This window comes from Coloeus monedula, assembly GCF_965178545.1.
Source record: "Coloeus monedula genome assembly, chromosome: 4".
NCBI lineage: Eukaryota > Metazoa > Chordata > Aves > Passeriformes > Corvidae > Coloeus > Coloeus monedula.
In genome coordinates, this window is record NC_138784.1 from 20,711,693 (window position 1) to 20,728,061 (window position 16,369).

The 16,369-nt window shown below is 35.5% G+C and overlaps 1 protein-coding gene across 1 annotated transcript in view; it reads right to left on the bottom strand.

The window, feature by feature from the left end:
* IGF1 (insulin like growth factor 1) overlaps nt 1–15,553 on the bottom strand; it is a gene marked incomplete at both ends in the record, with an annotated part of 46,489 nt that extends 30,936 nt beyond the window's left edge. Inside the window, 2 exons of the mRNA XM_082280487.1 lie at nt 11,071–11,227; nt 15,491–15,553. Coding sequence (XP_082136613.1) covers nt 11,071–11,227; nt 15,491–15,553 — 220 coding nt within the window. The remainder of the gene's footprint in view (nt 1–11,070; nt 11,228–15,490) is intronic.
* Between the last annotated feature and the right edge of the window lie 816 nt (nt 15,554–16,369).

The window sequence follows — 16,369 nt, forward strand, 5'->3', positions numbered from 1 at the left end:
TCAGAAGTTCAGCTGGTAGTTCTTAGGAAAAACAGGTGACTAGTAAGAAAGCAATGGGAATCCAGTCAAGGGAAAATATTTGTGGTGTAATGATACTTATGGCCAAAAGACCTAGGAAAATCAATGATCGATGTTTTCTTTAGTGACCATAGCACAGAGAACTCATGAAATAGAATTCCTCAGACTAGCTCCCGCTATCCTCAATGAACTGAGCTAAAGCCATTTGAAGTTAACAGATAACCCTGAGTGAGTATCCGTGAACTCATAATTATGGATTATGAAGAAACTCTTGGACAGGGCCAGCCTGGATTATTAACATTACTGTTTTCTCCTTCTCTGGCATCAGCTTTGTCCCTTCTTTATTATACTACATATCAGATTTTCCTTAACATTTTCTCTTTGCCACATGAAAATGTAGAGATACACCTTAAAAATATTACATCCTAAAATAAAAAATAAACAAGGCACTTCCACCTGTTTCTTAATTCAAATATAATAATTTTGCATTCAAAATCTGTTGCAGGTTTTTTGATCCTTCATGGGGCAGGGAAAGTCTTATTTATTAAAAAAGTTTTGTTCTTTTTTCACAGATCTGAATTTCATCTGTTTCATATCAGGGTATTAATTTCTATTTGAAAAGAACAGCAGAGAGTAAGAGTATCACCACTTATGAATTCTGCTCATTTTATTAGTCTTCATCTTAGTGATAACAGGAAATAGTTGTATTTTATTGCATCAAGTCCTACTGCTTTCAAAAACTAAAAGAAAATGAGTAGGAAAGAAAGATTAAGGTAGTTGACTTAATGCCAGTAGAGCTGCAGTTGTAGAATTTCATTCTGTTTTTTGCAAAAATAAAGACAAGGGCGAAATTCTGCAAAATATCTTCTTTTTTTTTTTTTTTTTTTTTTTTTTTTTTTAAAGAACAGATTTTCTTGGCCATTCCACTTTTTAAAATGTTTGTATCTTGGAATAGCTATATTAAATCTACTGTATATAATTCCTGAAATAGTGGTGAAACTCCTTAAGTGTATGAAAATAATTTTTGTGTCTCATATGAGATCCTTTATGTCTTTTAAATGCAGAAGCAAATATACAACTGTGAAGTGAGAGCCTCTTTTCTACCCCATTTTCCTCAAGCCAAATCAACTGGGAATAGTACAGTGCACAAGACTAAGAGCACCTTGAAGTAAGCTAAATTATATAAATATTTATTCATAGAAAATATAAATAATTCTTTATTGGTTTTAGTGGTGGTTTTTACTCTGCTTCAAAACAATATAGCTACTGAAAAAGGATTATCAATGTCTGAACTACCTAAAGGACAGTTCCTATTGCCATAGATGGTTTGGAAATTTTAACTGCTGTGATTACTGTTCCCGGCGAAGGGATCACTTTAGAGAAGATCATGAAATACAAATGTCTTTGAAGTGGTTCTGTGCTTTTCTATATGCCTTGGATGAAGAGGGGTACTGAAGTGAGGAAGGTACAGATGCTTTGTGGTGTTGTTTCAACTCACTGAATGGTTTACAGCCTCAGGTGGGATTCTTTCTTAACTCAGATTACTGCTTTTATAGGTGAGCTCATTAGGTCAGCAGTAGCTATTTTTTAAATCTTTCAATTCATAGAATAGTTTGGGTTGAAGGAGACCTTTAAAGACCACCTAATCCAACTCCCTTCAATGAGCAAGAACATCTTCAACTAGATCAGATTCCAGTCTGACTTGGAAAGTTTTATTGCCTGAGTATCTCAAAACTGTGCTTGAGTGTCATTCTGTGTCCTTTCTTCATGATGATACCATTACAGAAGGCACAGCACTCTGACAGAGAAAATCCTTCTTTAATGACATCTGATATTTAGCTGTCACTATAGGTTATAAGTATTGTTATTGTCTCAATTTCTTAGAAAACTGCTGGGAGATGAATATTCATAGAAACAGAAATGATCTTGTGTGAACAGCAGTGTAAAAAACTGCTTCATTACTTATGCACCTTATTTCGCAGGAATAAAATATGGAGTTTCACTTGTTATGGCATGTAAGAGTATATTCTATCTATTATATCAAGAAAGAAAAGATAGATAAGCTTTTCCCTTGTACTTTTACTGTGTCAAACTGCAGTGCTTTCTCCAACAGGATTCACACTTAGACTAAAGCCTGGGAGTTTTTAAGAGCCAAAGGAGAAGCTCAAACTGGTGTTACCTGCATAAGGTACTTTCTGGGTCTTTGCTTAACTGTATCATACCATAGCAGCTAAAATAAGTTTGGATTTACTTTGATCTAAAATGTGATCTGTATGAGTGCATCCTTACCTCTACATGGAAGTTCATAGTGTGGTTTTAAACAGATTCATTCCACCAAAATTTAGGCTTTTAATGGAGGGTCCTTACTCAACTGACTTAACAAGCATAAGGATACAATTGCCACAGCTTCCTTGCTTAATTTAATGGAGAAGGAAAAGTATGTCCTAGGGAAAATTTATAAATTAATGAGAACTCTGAAAGTTTTTTAGTATTCTCACTGACTGCAGGATGAGCTTGAGTAGACTCCTAACTCAGAATCCTCATTTAAGTGCCCAAAAGTAGATGCACTGAATCTGAACCAGAATCTCCTTAGTTCAGGCCACACTCTCTTCAGTGTTTATCATTCAGCAAGTTAATTCTGTATGTGGATAAATGAAAATGATGTATATCTAGAAAGGTCTGAATTTAAAAGTCTTTTGTCTGAAAAGACATGAAGGGAACAATACAGTCAATAACATAAAATACAAATGAGAGCCTCTTGAATACATCTATCCTTCCTCTATATGAATTGTGGAGGTATAATAACATCAACTGCGCTTCCTATACCTCTATCCTCTCTTGAAAAAAAACCCAAAAAACCACAACCAAAAAAACCATAAGTAACACTTTCATATTACTGAATTGCAAAATATAAGTAGGATTGTAATGCAAATTGTTTCAACTAGTGCCTCTGTTTTCATTCAGCACCCATTAATTTAGAGTAAAATGCCAAAACAATTAGAAAAAAACACAGAAGTGTTCTAAAAGCAAATATATATGGGATTTTTGCATTTAATCTTAGCTATATATTTCAGAAATAAACATGGCTTTTATTCAGGACATGTATTTGCCAATAATACATTTGATTAAACTAGGGAAATTAGACGTACTATCAGTAGCTTGGTCCCAAATTACACAAGAAGAAATTAGATACATTTTCAGTAGCTTGCTCTCAAATTTCTACAGTCTATGAGTCACCAGATTCTTCCTGCCAAACTAAATATGTCTGTGAAAGGCTGGAAACTTTAATGGAAAGAAACATAAAACTTGGAATATGTAGGAAAAAATAAGTTTTTTTAATGGAAGACCTGTTGACTAGTAATTCAGGAATTCAGGGGATGTAGAAACAAATTGTTACAACAATATTATTATTTGTTCACAGAAGTTTCAAGGTAAGAAATGTATTCAAGTTAAACCTGCTATGTTAACCTAAAATAGATAGACTCATTAGCTTTCATGTAATCTGAAGTAATCAATGAAGACTTACAATAAGAAGCTGTAAGACTTTCATGATAAGAGTAGAAGCTCATATCCAGTAATTTTGATGGGGCTGAGTTAAAAGAAACCTTCAGGATAGTTAATGCAAGTCTGAAAAAAGTATCCCTCTTGTAAATTGGACTTATTATACATGGTCTGGAACAGCCATCAAACATAATTAGGAACGTACTAATTTTTTCAGATCCACAAGCAGAATGACATCTTCCCTATGATATTCCCCACACCACTTAGCCTTTTTATACCTTTGCATAAACCATACAGTTTAAAACTTTCTTTAGAATACAGACTTGTGAAATACAGAGTTTCTGTGCATAATTTAAGATTTTATCCATTGCCTTAGAAAGATATGGCTGTTAATGAACCTTCTTTTGAAGTCAAACCAATTTTCAGTAGTATTTGTTTTACTTAGAATCTGCTGTTTATAGGATTTGGGGGTATTAAGTGTTTACTTTTTTGGAGATAGAAATAGTATTCCTAGAATATTTATTTTCAGAAAGAAAACACTTCACTGAGCTGGATTGAATCAGAATGGTCTGAGCCAGCCCCTTCCTTTTTCTGCATAGTCAGCCTTGTGCAAATTTCTACCCAACACACAAAGAAACAAACAATATAAACAAATAGCTCTGTTTAAAGAACATCATATAATTTCAGGTTTGTGTGAGTCATAATTTCCCAAAGGAAGTGCTTTAATAGGACAGTCTTTCCCTACTTCCATACTTTCATGGGCACATAAGGAAGCAGAAGGGCCTGCTGTCTGGATGCATCCTCTTACTCTAGAAGAGTTATATTACATAAATGGAAGACTGGGATCACAGCTGAATTTCAAAATAAGATGGGAAATATTTAAATATACTCTCAGGGGAAAAAAAAGGGCCCTAGAAAGTGTCTTTGATAAAAGGAAGCTATTCTAGTTTTCACTAGTGAAGGATTTAACATGAGGTAAACAAATGCATTCTGCTCTGCCTTGTAAGACTAACGACACTGAAAACATAAAATATCTCTGCAGATGGGATTCAATCAGAAAACAGAGCAAGTATCTCAGACTTGAGTTGGAGTTTGTAGGAATTTAAGTAACTTTCCACAAGCTGGAGTCATCCACTGGTATGCCCCTCCAAAGACTCTGGATGTGTTAAAATTCTTGTTTGCAGAACCTCATTTACTGAGGCAAACATGAAATATGCCTGTCATTTCTTAAAAGTTAGACCCAGTACTTGGGCTTTATCTTTCATAATGGTTTTGCACTAAATGCACCACATAGAAACTATGAATTAATGGCTTTTTCTTCCTCTTGACGTTGAAGTTCCTGTGGTTATTACCAGAGATAAATTTAGCATAAATTCTTCAATAAGTATACATTTGTGGTATTTCTTTTGTCTTGCTTTCTAGACAGAGAAATTACTTAACTGTTGGTTATCCCTTGCATTTGTTGTCATATTTTTGAACAATTAAGCTTGTGTCACAGGGAAATACTGACATTAGGGTATGGTTTAATAAACAAGTCCAGATCCATCCTTTTTTAACAATGCTCTGAGATGAAAATGGCTTTAAGTCTTTATTTTATTTTCAGTGTTGTGAAAGGGTTTGAAATATGCATAAGTGCTGGAGTGCTGAATAAGCCCTAGAGAAACAGCTCTATGAACTTCTGCCTTTGAATGAGCACTCTGTACAGAATGCCCTTCATGCACAGGTAGTAAATACAAAAGGTTTTCATTAGCAGAGCGTGTGGTTCTGCAGACTGAATCATTTGCTTTGTGGCTCCTGCCGCTGTTGATCAAGAATTGCAAGCGCTTTATTGATACCAGAACAAACCAAGAGGTCCATATGCAAAGGTTTTGGCCAATTGCATAAAGCATGTGCCAGAGCTGAAGTCAGTGAAGGGTTTTTCTTGGTATTTAAGATTCAGTGGAAAAGTAAAAGGGGCAGCTATGCCAAGAATTAATGTTGATCTTGCCAAGCGCTTCTTTGAGTGACTTTATCCAACATGAGACTAAACAATGTATTAAATACACATATAGCAGTTAGGGAATCAAATGTCAAGTAACAGCTTTCTGTTATTTGAGACCAAATTTGAAGCTTGGTCTAGTGCATAAAAAAAAGTAAACATCATAAAAAGCATTAACATCTCTAATATCTACCAGCTAACAAGGACGTATATAAATTGAACTTCTGGAGAATATGTACTTATTTGGTTTTGGTAGTAGGCACTTTTTTCAAAGATGTTTCTTGTAGAAATTTTGATCAATGATTTGTTTCCAGTCACTTCATTAAAATTATCATCACTACTGCAGTCCTTCTTAAGGAAAAGGTTGAACAATTATAAAATCCTTGGTGACCTGAGAAACTAGCTGTAGAGGAGACCTGTTTGCAGGGACTAAATTTAGTATATATCAGAGTCTAAATCCTCCTAGACTCACTCTGCAATCCATGGAGAAAGAACCTCTCTCTTTCTGTTATTAAGATGATTAGCCTCACTAAACTAAGGTTAGCCTTTATGAACACTCCTTACCCTTTCTTAATGTGGTAAAAAATGAGAAAATTCTTTCAAAGACTGGCTTATTTTCAGAGAACTTCCTCAATGTTTACTACCAGGGGCAACAAAGCACACATCTAACTTGTGTCAGCTGTTTGACTGGACAGTGATATCATTCCAGAAGTCAGAGCTGTTCTCTTTCTTACAGGGATACATCAGTAGCTGTGCCTATAGTTTTGGTTCCCTGAGCACTGACCCTGCAGACCTGGCTAAAGCACATCGGAGCTCCTTTCCAGGTTAGCTTTCCTGTAAGAAGGAACCTAGGGACAGACAGAGGAATACACTCAAATCTTCCATAGATACAGTATTTGGACATGAATGGGGCACATAGCCAGACCAGGGAACTTAAAAACACTCTCAGATCTTGCTGTGTGAACACGGCCAAGGTGACCAGCGTTTTGTTTGCAAAGATTTGTAAGACTGTCAGTGACACCAGAGTCTGTGTGTGTCCGTGGCAGCTTTTCAGCATGCCTCTGCTGGGCTTCTAACATTAACATTCCTTTCAATCAGGGATGCAGAGAGGAGCTAATGACTCATAGCTCCTACAGGTATGGAGTACTTAAAGAACTGAGTGCCATGCCATCTCTTGTAATTATGCTGATAGGTTTGACAGGCCTAGAAACTTTAATAACATCTTAAAAGCAGACTTCCTGAAGTAAACAAGAAGCTCTTAACTAGAGGGAAATGGAAGAAGCAAAACGTAATTGCCTATTGCTATGCTGCTTGTTTCCTCTTTTCTAAGGCAGCAATTCCTCCACATATACCTTAGTTCTACAAAGCAATGAGATCTCATGACAGCTCTCATTACCCAGAATTATGTTCAGGGGCTTATCCTGATTTTCTGATGATTATAAACTAATAGTCTTACATTGTGCACAGCTGGGGATTTTCCCAAGAACAACACACAATTTTGATTGTCTTAGTGGACAAAAAAATGTAGTAAAAATCTGCAGTAACTCTCCACAAAGCAGTTGACACAGGGAACATTAAGCTGGGTATCAGAAAAGCCCATCTTTTATGGATTCACTGCTTTACACATGGAAGCATGTGCTAGATCATTCTCCATTCTCTGAAAAATATCAGAGGAACTCCAGTGTCTCAGGTACCTAAATTCAGCTCTTTCTTTTTTATGCATGTGATGGTTCAGAAGATTCACATGAGACAAAAGCAGTGTTTATATCAGGAAAAAAGTTGGAGTTTTAATTCATGAAGTTGATTGCCATGATTTCAAATAAGTATTGCCATCTAACTTTGGCTTTAGAAATTAGAAGACTGAAAATGTCTAAGGAAATAAGAAATCTGTTTCTTTATTGACACTCATGTATTGTTATCCAGACTGCTATGTATTTATTGTAAAAGGAAAAGGCATGTTTTCAAAGGAGAAGAAACTAGATAAAAAAGAATACAGCATTTTCTCCTTAGAACAAGCTACCTGATCTTTCCTTTTGTATTTATTGTAAAAGGAAAAGGCATCTTTTCAAAGAAGAAACTAGATAAAAAAGTATACAGCATTTTCTCCTTAGAACAAGCTACCTGATCTTTCCTTTCTCATGGTAGTAGTAGTCCTCAGAAAACAGCATGAGCAAGAATGAATGATTTTCCAGCAAAGTAAAAATTTATGAAAAAAAATCTTTTTTTTTTTACTAATCTACAAAATAAATTCCTGTGATAAGACTAGACTATTTCAAGGAAAATTTCCCCCCTCTTTGGCTATCACTTCTGTAAGTTTTCTGTAATTTCTCCTTTCAGTTTTTCCAATGTTCTCTGCTCTCAGCATTGTTTGGTAATAAGTGTACCATGGTAGACCTCTCTAGACATTAAAATTCGAGTGAAAGTTGAAGCCATCCCACTTTGTTTTGAGAGTGAAGAAATATTAAGAAAAGCTGTGTTTAAGTGTAGGTGCTTGTGTAGCTGTGGCCAGGTTCTCTGTCACCTTCTCCTAATAAAACCTAGCACACATGAGGGGTAGAAGTTCTCCTAGAGGGTGTCCCTACAAAAAAGGTCACAACAATCTGCTTTTCTCCGGTAAATCACGGGAGACAAAAAGCTGTCTGAGGAGTAGCCAGTGCTGGTTGGATTTAAATGTGACCAAGGAGAAACGTAGATGCTCAGTTTGGGGATTTGTGCTGTGTTTTCCCCTAAAAAACTTAGAAAAATGCTCCTTTTCAGTCTATCTTAAGACAAAAGAGAGTGGTAGAAACCACATTTGACTTCCTCTTGAAGTCAAAACTTTGTGTGTGGTAATAAGCAGCTGGGGCATCTCCTCAGAAGCTGTAAAGAGTTTCCTTTTATAGCTAGAAAGCTGGGCAGAGTAGACTATATAAAGGAGATTTTTGTCTTCCAGTCCTAGCCATAGATATAGCCTTATGGTTGGGAAGCACAGAGTTTCAACAGAAAGTAACACAATTATTTCTATCTTCACTTCCACCCACAACTCCCAAGGAATAGTCAGAAGCTTTGACCTTGACTCTGAACCAGGAATTCCACCTCAGCCAAAAGGTATTCTTTATATTTGGAGTCTCTAGTGAAATACAGAATGATGGAAGAAAAAAAAAAAAAATTCACAGCTATTTCCTGTGCAAGTTAAAGGCAAACACTACCATTTATACTTTATTTAAAGGAACCATAGTATGAGAATAGAAGGCTTAAAATACTACTTTTATTGACATACTCTTTACAACAAAAGAAAAATTTCACTGGGTTTTTTACCTCTGCAAATGATGTGGCATTCTTAAAAAGTCCCAAGAAATCGAGCAACATTTTTAACTTCTAATAGTATGCTACATTCTGTACTACGTTTGATATGGGGATCTCAATTCGTTTTCCCAGTGTTACTGGGCTTACTTTTCCCTGATTTTGTGTTTTAGATTGAACTCGAGCAAATAAGAGGGAGAAGGTTAAAACGGATTAAATTTCTTCCTCACAAATAAGAGGTAGGTAGAGTACAGGCATTACTTAGCGTCCAAGGGGCCACAGACATATCAGCTTCATAAAATTCCTATTGAATGATGCAACTGTAGTCTATTGATTACAACTGTGCAAGACTTCCCTAAAACAGGGTGGTCATTCATGAATAAAACCTTTTCCATATAAAACAAGGTCGACATTTATGGTGTCGTTACATTATTTCAAGTGAAAACTCAGAATGTCAGAAAACAACAAAGACTAGAGAGAAAGTCTAAAACTGACAGCAGATAGAAGTCAAGATTGCAAAAGTAAAATGTAATGATCTCCTTTGAAATGTTGGAAGCCCATCCTGGTATTTTAAATTAAGGATGACCTATCTTAGGGTAGAGATTTAAAACAGATTGTGTAACCTTAGAATAACTGAGATTGAAACCAAAGAGAGTTATTGCTAATGATTAGCATTTCACATGACCTCTTACCTTGAGGATCACAAAGTACACATCGCAGTAGGTCTGACTGCTCGGCAGTAACAGCTATTCTCGTGGAAAGCAAGCACGAGAGGTCTCTGAACCAGCAGCAAACATTTTGCTGGGAGAGAAACACCTGAGATACATACACAGTAAAAAAAAATTGCTCTGCTGTTCTAAGGATGTATTGTCTCATCTTTCTCTGGTGCAGAAACAGGAGGGGGAGATGATAGTCTTTCAATTCACTCCAGCAATAAAATATTTGTAGGAAACTCAAATAGCCCCTAACTCCACTGCTAATAAATGCAACAGACTTTGGTGTACAAATGAACACCTGATGAGCTGGTAGAAAAATGTAAATACCTGTATGAGAGATTCCAGTAGTTTTAGTATTGTGTTTAGCACCAGAATACTAAGCTAAACAGCACCCTGGAGTAAGTGCTTATCAACAATAGCTGAGGTGTTTAATACAGAAAAGAAGGGTTCTTCTCTGAATAGTGGATTACTTTACATATATGAAACTAAGGTTTCAGAAGTGAACTTCAACAGAATGTGCCAAGAAGATAGTGAAAACCTCTACAATTTATACACTGAGGAAATTAGGATTTTCTGTAATTTAGAAGTGCAAGAATATGAATTTCTGTTTTTATTGCAAGCAAGGAGAAAATATTGAAAACAGTGACTTCATGAATAGAAATAAATAGGAATAGGGTGGGTATGATCAGAAAACCAAAAATGCTAGCTTAGAAGAGAAGACTCTTCAGCCACAAAGGAATATTGAGAATATCAGAGAAACACATATTTTTAGTAAAAGTAAATGCTAGCTTCAGAGGCTATGAGAGCACAAATTCTATCATGTTTTGAAAAATTATAATAATGAATGTATTCAGAATGAATATATTCCTAGCTAAAAGTTTCATTAACTTTGTTGTTTAAATAGCAAATAGCTGGAAATCAGAAATAGATTTCTATTACTTAAAAGCTGAGTATTTCTTGATCCTCACTATTGCAGAGTTAATTTTATCTGTTGCCTGTACTGGTGTTAGTCTTTATTATCTCACCATGCATGAATTTTCCTCCACCTGTATTTAACTGATGAAGCATGTGGATACTTGGATATGGTAACTTTCTGCTTGCTGCCTTCCAGCCCTTCTTTTTTTTCAAACCAGATGTTGAAGCTTAGTGTGTTTTTAATATGATACAGTGTGTACTTAAAGTGCTTACTAGTAGTCTGACATAACAGGTACATGTAGTTCTGCCTCATGAATGTCTTGGGTTTAGTGTGTGCTTTCATTAATTTAATTTCAGTGACAGGTCAGTGGAAAGCAGTAACAAAGCAGGTGGAATAGCAGCAGCTGGAAAGTGGTGAAAAACAATAACAAGCCTGAGAACGAAAATTTTTCAGAAACTCAGAGAGGTTGAACACAGGCACAACTTTATTCTTTACTGAGGCTTCATGGTGACTGAAGGCTTGAGCATCTTCCAGGTACAGGATACCAGTCCTAGTTGGCAGCCTCGATGATTATAGCTAAGCTCCTTTAGAGCAGTCGCAGACTCCAATGGATTACATGAAAGCTTTTAGCAGTTAAATGAAAGAAAGGGATGACTTACTGAAGTAAAAGCCTCTGTCTCCACACACGAACTGAAGAGCATCAACCAGCTCAGCACCACAGAGTGTTTCCGGGCCAGCAGCAACAGAACTGGTTAAGGTAAGCAAACACAGGCCAAGGTAGAAGAAATGGATGTAGGACACAGTGTGCATCTTCACCTGCCAAGGAAGCAAAAGCAGTGTCAGAATTTCCCCAAAGAGTCTTAAAGAAAATGACTCCTGAACCCTTGTGAATGAAAATGAATATGTACTGTGATTTCTTGGACAAATAACATGGTATCAGGAAATGTCTCACCATGATTTTGCAACTGCCTACACCCTCTAGTCCATGCATTTTGCAAGCTGATAATTTATTCTGGTGCATAGTCACAATCACATCTAGTTAGGGAACCCTGTAGTAACTATGGCTTGTATTTGCTTTTGCAAAAGGGGGATGTGGAAGAGTGGAATAGACAGACAAAGGGAAACCTGGAATAATAGGAATAAGGAACACAACCTTGAATTGGTTTTTCTCAGACCAGATAAGCTAAGAGGGAATATGCCAGGTGCCTGCAAATGTACTGTGGGAAATGGGAGTGGCATATGATGGAGAAGAGCTATTTAAACTAAAACCAACATTGTCACAAGAATAAACAGCTCTAAACTTGCTGGGAGGAAATTTGGTCCAATAGGAAAAGAGCTCATAATTAGTACTCCGCAGTTCTCCAACTGCTTTAAAAAGGAAAATACCAGGACAACCCAAAAATGTTGCAAGGTTCAATTCGCCAAAGTTACAAAAGTTGATGTGGGATCTTCTGTAGCAGCTGTAGCAGAGGATCACATTCAGTGACTCTTACAGTCCCCTGTTACTAGCAGACAAACATTTGGAAACATTTGAGAAATTAACAGTGGCATGAGTGGGACCATTAAAGATTTGAAGTTTTACTTGCTGCAAGCAGCTATACTTCACTGATCTTCATTGTACGCTCTTAGGCAGCTGTGGCCGTACACAGAGGTGATAATTCTTCTCTCATTTACATTTGGTTGCAAACTATCTTTTTCTTGTACTTATGATTGAAGAAAGGCCAGTTCTCAATGGGTGTAAAATTGCACCAATCCATTTATCCACTTCTTTTCTATCACTTTACATCCTCCTAATTTCTTACCCAACATGCAAAGGAGATACCTTTTTCTTTTAATACTAGGAAAAGCTATGTATGTACAGTAGCAGGACACTGAGTGATGTGCTTAATGCATATTCTGAACTTATTTCGATCACTTGCCAAAAAGGATAGTTTTGTAAGGTGTAAATCTGCATTTACTTTCATTCCATTCTCTTTCAAGGTTAACATTAGCATTGCAGTCAGATAAGAAGTTACAAATCTGTCTTCCACATACAGTTAAACTTGGCTTAAAACTGCTGTGTGTTAGCAGTCTAGTGCAAAGTAATTGGAGTAAAATAATTAATCTTCCCTAAAGTTTATTTCAGGGTTTCAGGGACCATTAAATCTTTAATATTTCTTCACTGAACTTTTGAAAAAGAGATGAAATTATTTATTTTCTGATCAATTGGGATCTGATCCAGTGGGGTATTGAGCCTTTTTTAGTCAATAATTTTTAAGAATTCTCATTTTCTTGGCAAGAGATCTTAGTGCCTTGCTGGATGAGCCCCTTATTTCCACTGTGAAAATAATGAATAATTTTAAATCCCATGATATATCATCAAGAAAGAAAGAATAATTATTTTCCCATTCACAAGTGTCTTTAACCAACTTTGCCATGCAAAACCCAACAAGATTGAACGCATGGACATGACTTTAATGGCAGGTGGAAAAAGATCAGATTATGAATGAATGATGATAACATGAGGAACTACTTCCTGTAATGATTCCCTATCTTAACAACAATTTCTTTTTCCCTTTGCCATATTTTTGAATTTATAAGATAAATGTAATGCACCTGCAGTTTAAGATGGTTCCCAGTTCTGAGGAGGTAAAGCAGAAAGCTGTTTAGCACACTGCCTCAGAAAGCTGAAAGACATTACAAATACAAGAACATTATGTATTTAACAATTTGTTCTCGTATAACATTTGGTCCAGAAATAAACATAAATTTTAGACATTTAACAATTTTTTATTTTTCAAGACTTCTCAGCTGGCTTGCATTTTCAGATAAATATCAGCACTGAACTACGACAAAACAGATTATCTACTGTTTTTCCTTCAGTGGAAGCCAAAAAAGGCTACACAGTATAAACCACAGAGAATTTCTAACTTTATCTCCAAATTTAACAACAGACAAGAACTTTCAAACAAGTAAAAACTTTGCAGAAAAGAAAACAGGCTCACATGGTTCTAGGGTTCAACCAATTACTTGATAAATTAAGTACTGTTTCATGAAAGCAAATTCCAAAACATAGTTTAAAACTTTAACTTTACTTCATCATTTTAATTAAACACAACATTAATTGATTCAATATGCTTGTGATAAAATCAAAGTACCCCATTATATCTGAGGGGACTATTCTTAAGAAAATACAGAGTTGTAATCCAATATTGCTTCAGGTTCTGTACAATCAAACAGAGTACTTACATTATCCTCAATTTGACTGGAAAGTTGAGAGCTTAAAAGAAAACGCATTGGCATGTGGGTGGGGTTTATCGAAGCATCTAATTACATTAGGAAATTGAATACAGGTTCAAGATGAGCCTGGTTAAGCACTTCTTTTAGTTGCATAGAATGACTGACCATATTTTCACAGCTGGAATTTCCTCTTTTTTTAGTAAACTAGCCAGCTTTTGCTACATTCCTCTTTTAGTAGTCCAGAAGAGTAGCACCACAAAAGAATGTTATATATGAACACACTGCATCTCATTTATTTCTTAATTCTTCTATGTAAGTCCCCTTCATTTAACAATCACTTGACACAAGTTGTGCATAAGAATTCTTCAGATGCTTGGTCGTTTTTGTAACATGTAAGAACATCTGCAATAATTATAAGTATCTTGAAGGGGGCAACATTTTTTTGGAGAGTATATGCTACAGCAAGAAATCAAGAGCTGTATATTCAAAATTACATTTTATTCCAGAGGGGTTGGGCCTGGTTATCAAGCCATAGTAGAAATGTGTAATTATTATGAAATATCAGTATTCACTAGTAATTATTATATAAATAAAGCATATATACTCCAGAGCGGATCAAGGTTTAAATACTGTTAACTTTGAGTAAAGAATCTGGGCTACATGCTAACCTAAATCAATATGTTCCATTGATTCCAAGGAAGCTTGGCAGGATGCACAGCTGAGGAACTAGCACATTACTTTTATGTCTCTTAGTGCCTTGCTCAATACTTTAAAAAAACAAACCTTCATCTTTCAAGTATATTAGAAAGGATGCCCATTTATACATTAAGGGAATGATTTCATCCCTTGCAATTACAGACCTGTAATTAGGTCATTAAGGAATGAGATAACTGTGTTTTAAGTGTAAGACCCTCTAAAAAAAATAATTAGGCCCTAAACAATTAAAATAGGATAATTCTTTCAATGACATAAATGTCCTTGCAAAATATTAAAGAAAAGAAGTTCTTGAAGAATATAAATTTGCAGATAATGGAAAGTTGGACTGGAGCCAATTGACAGAAACAGAGGTCAATGCACCTACTGAAGTCAAATTTACCTTAAGACAGTTTATATTACTGTGCAGAAATTATAGGGTCATAACATCAAACTTCACATTCAAACTTTCCTGAAACAGCCCTCCCTAGAAGGGAAAACTTGGAGATGAACATGTAAGGGAATTTCCATTTTCTTTATGTACAATTGCTTAAGCTGTACAAATATGCAAGGTCAGCAAGAGTCGCAGCTGGTTTCTAATGTAGAAAACAAACTGAACTTCTCATTTACTTTTAATTTATGAAAGCAAAAACCAAGTAAATGCTACGATGCTGCCAGAAAATTGCTGCAGTGACAACATCCCTTAAAAGTTTCCTTGAGAAAGCATGAACATTTTCTCTATAATTGTGTATAATAAAACTGCAGAAACTTAACATGTGAATATTACCTTTTTTCCTATAAAACCCTGCACCTGCAGAAAATAGCTAAAAGTTCTTGTTTTCAGAAGCATTCATTAACAATATAGACAATGATGTAATTGGACCTTTTAATAATGACATAACTGAAATATTACAAAGTTCTCTGAATAGAAGTGAAATTTAAGACATGTATTTGCAATAGTTTACCCTTACAGTTATCTATGTAATTGCAACTATTACATACAGCCATTTTCCAGATCACATAAAATTGCATGTTCAGCAATTTATAAATAATTCTCAGTTCTAAAATAATGTTATTAAAAAGTGCACAATACTCTTCAAGCCAGAAGCAGACAATACACAGCAAAATAAAACTAAAAAATTATTTGAAATAGTAATAAAGGTTTACCTTCAAGAAATCACACAAGCAGCACTTAACTAATTGTGTTGAAAGACTGTTGATTTTTTCCATTGCTTCTTAAAAGTGCAAAGTCTGGAAATGAATTTGTTAGCAGTAATGATGAGAAAAAAGAAATCCAGAGAGATGTGAGATGTTGAGAGCAATGTCACATTTCAATATTGAGGACTTTATTCCATTGCGCAGGCTCTATCTGCTCTGATTTTAGCAGTGACAGTGAGATTTAGCAAACAGAAGAGGGATTTAGAGAAAATCCTCACATTTATCTACATTACACAGACACTGTAGACAGGAAACAGCTGGGGGAGCATTTGCCTCTCTCTCTCTCCCTCTTCTGGCAAAGTTACCGAGTAAGGACTTTTTTGGGCATGGTGACAAATAACATCATACCTTTGCATTTTAAAACTAGAGCACAGAAGCATATTTTTTTCCCTTTAAAAGAATGTGAATTAGTGACTGCGGGGTTAGCAGACAAAAAGAGCTTGTGCTGCCATGAAAAATAAGAAAATGTATTCTGGTTAACTTTCAGGTAGCTATGTGTGCATTTGTATTTATGTGTGTGCGTCTGCCTTTCAAATATATAAAAACTTACGTATGGGCAATATTTGTACATGTGCATACCTTTGTACATGCAGATTTTATTTATGCATAGAAACATAGGTATTTTATTTATATAGTACAGAAAGGCAGGCAGGCAGTTATCTACTTTTCTCTTAATGTGTCTTTACGTTATTAAACTTGGCACGCCTATATGCTGAGTAACAATTAAAACCTCCAACTCTCTGTGCAATTAACCCTAAAATAGCAGTTTGTAATTTGCTAAAAACCCCAGAATTGTTGAGAACTGCTTGTAAATAGGGCAAAATAGCT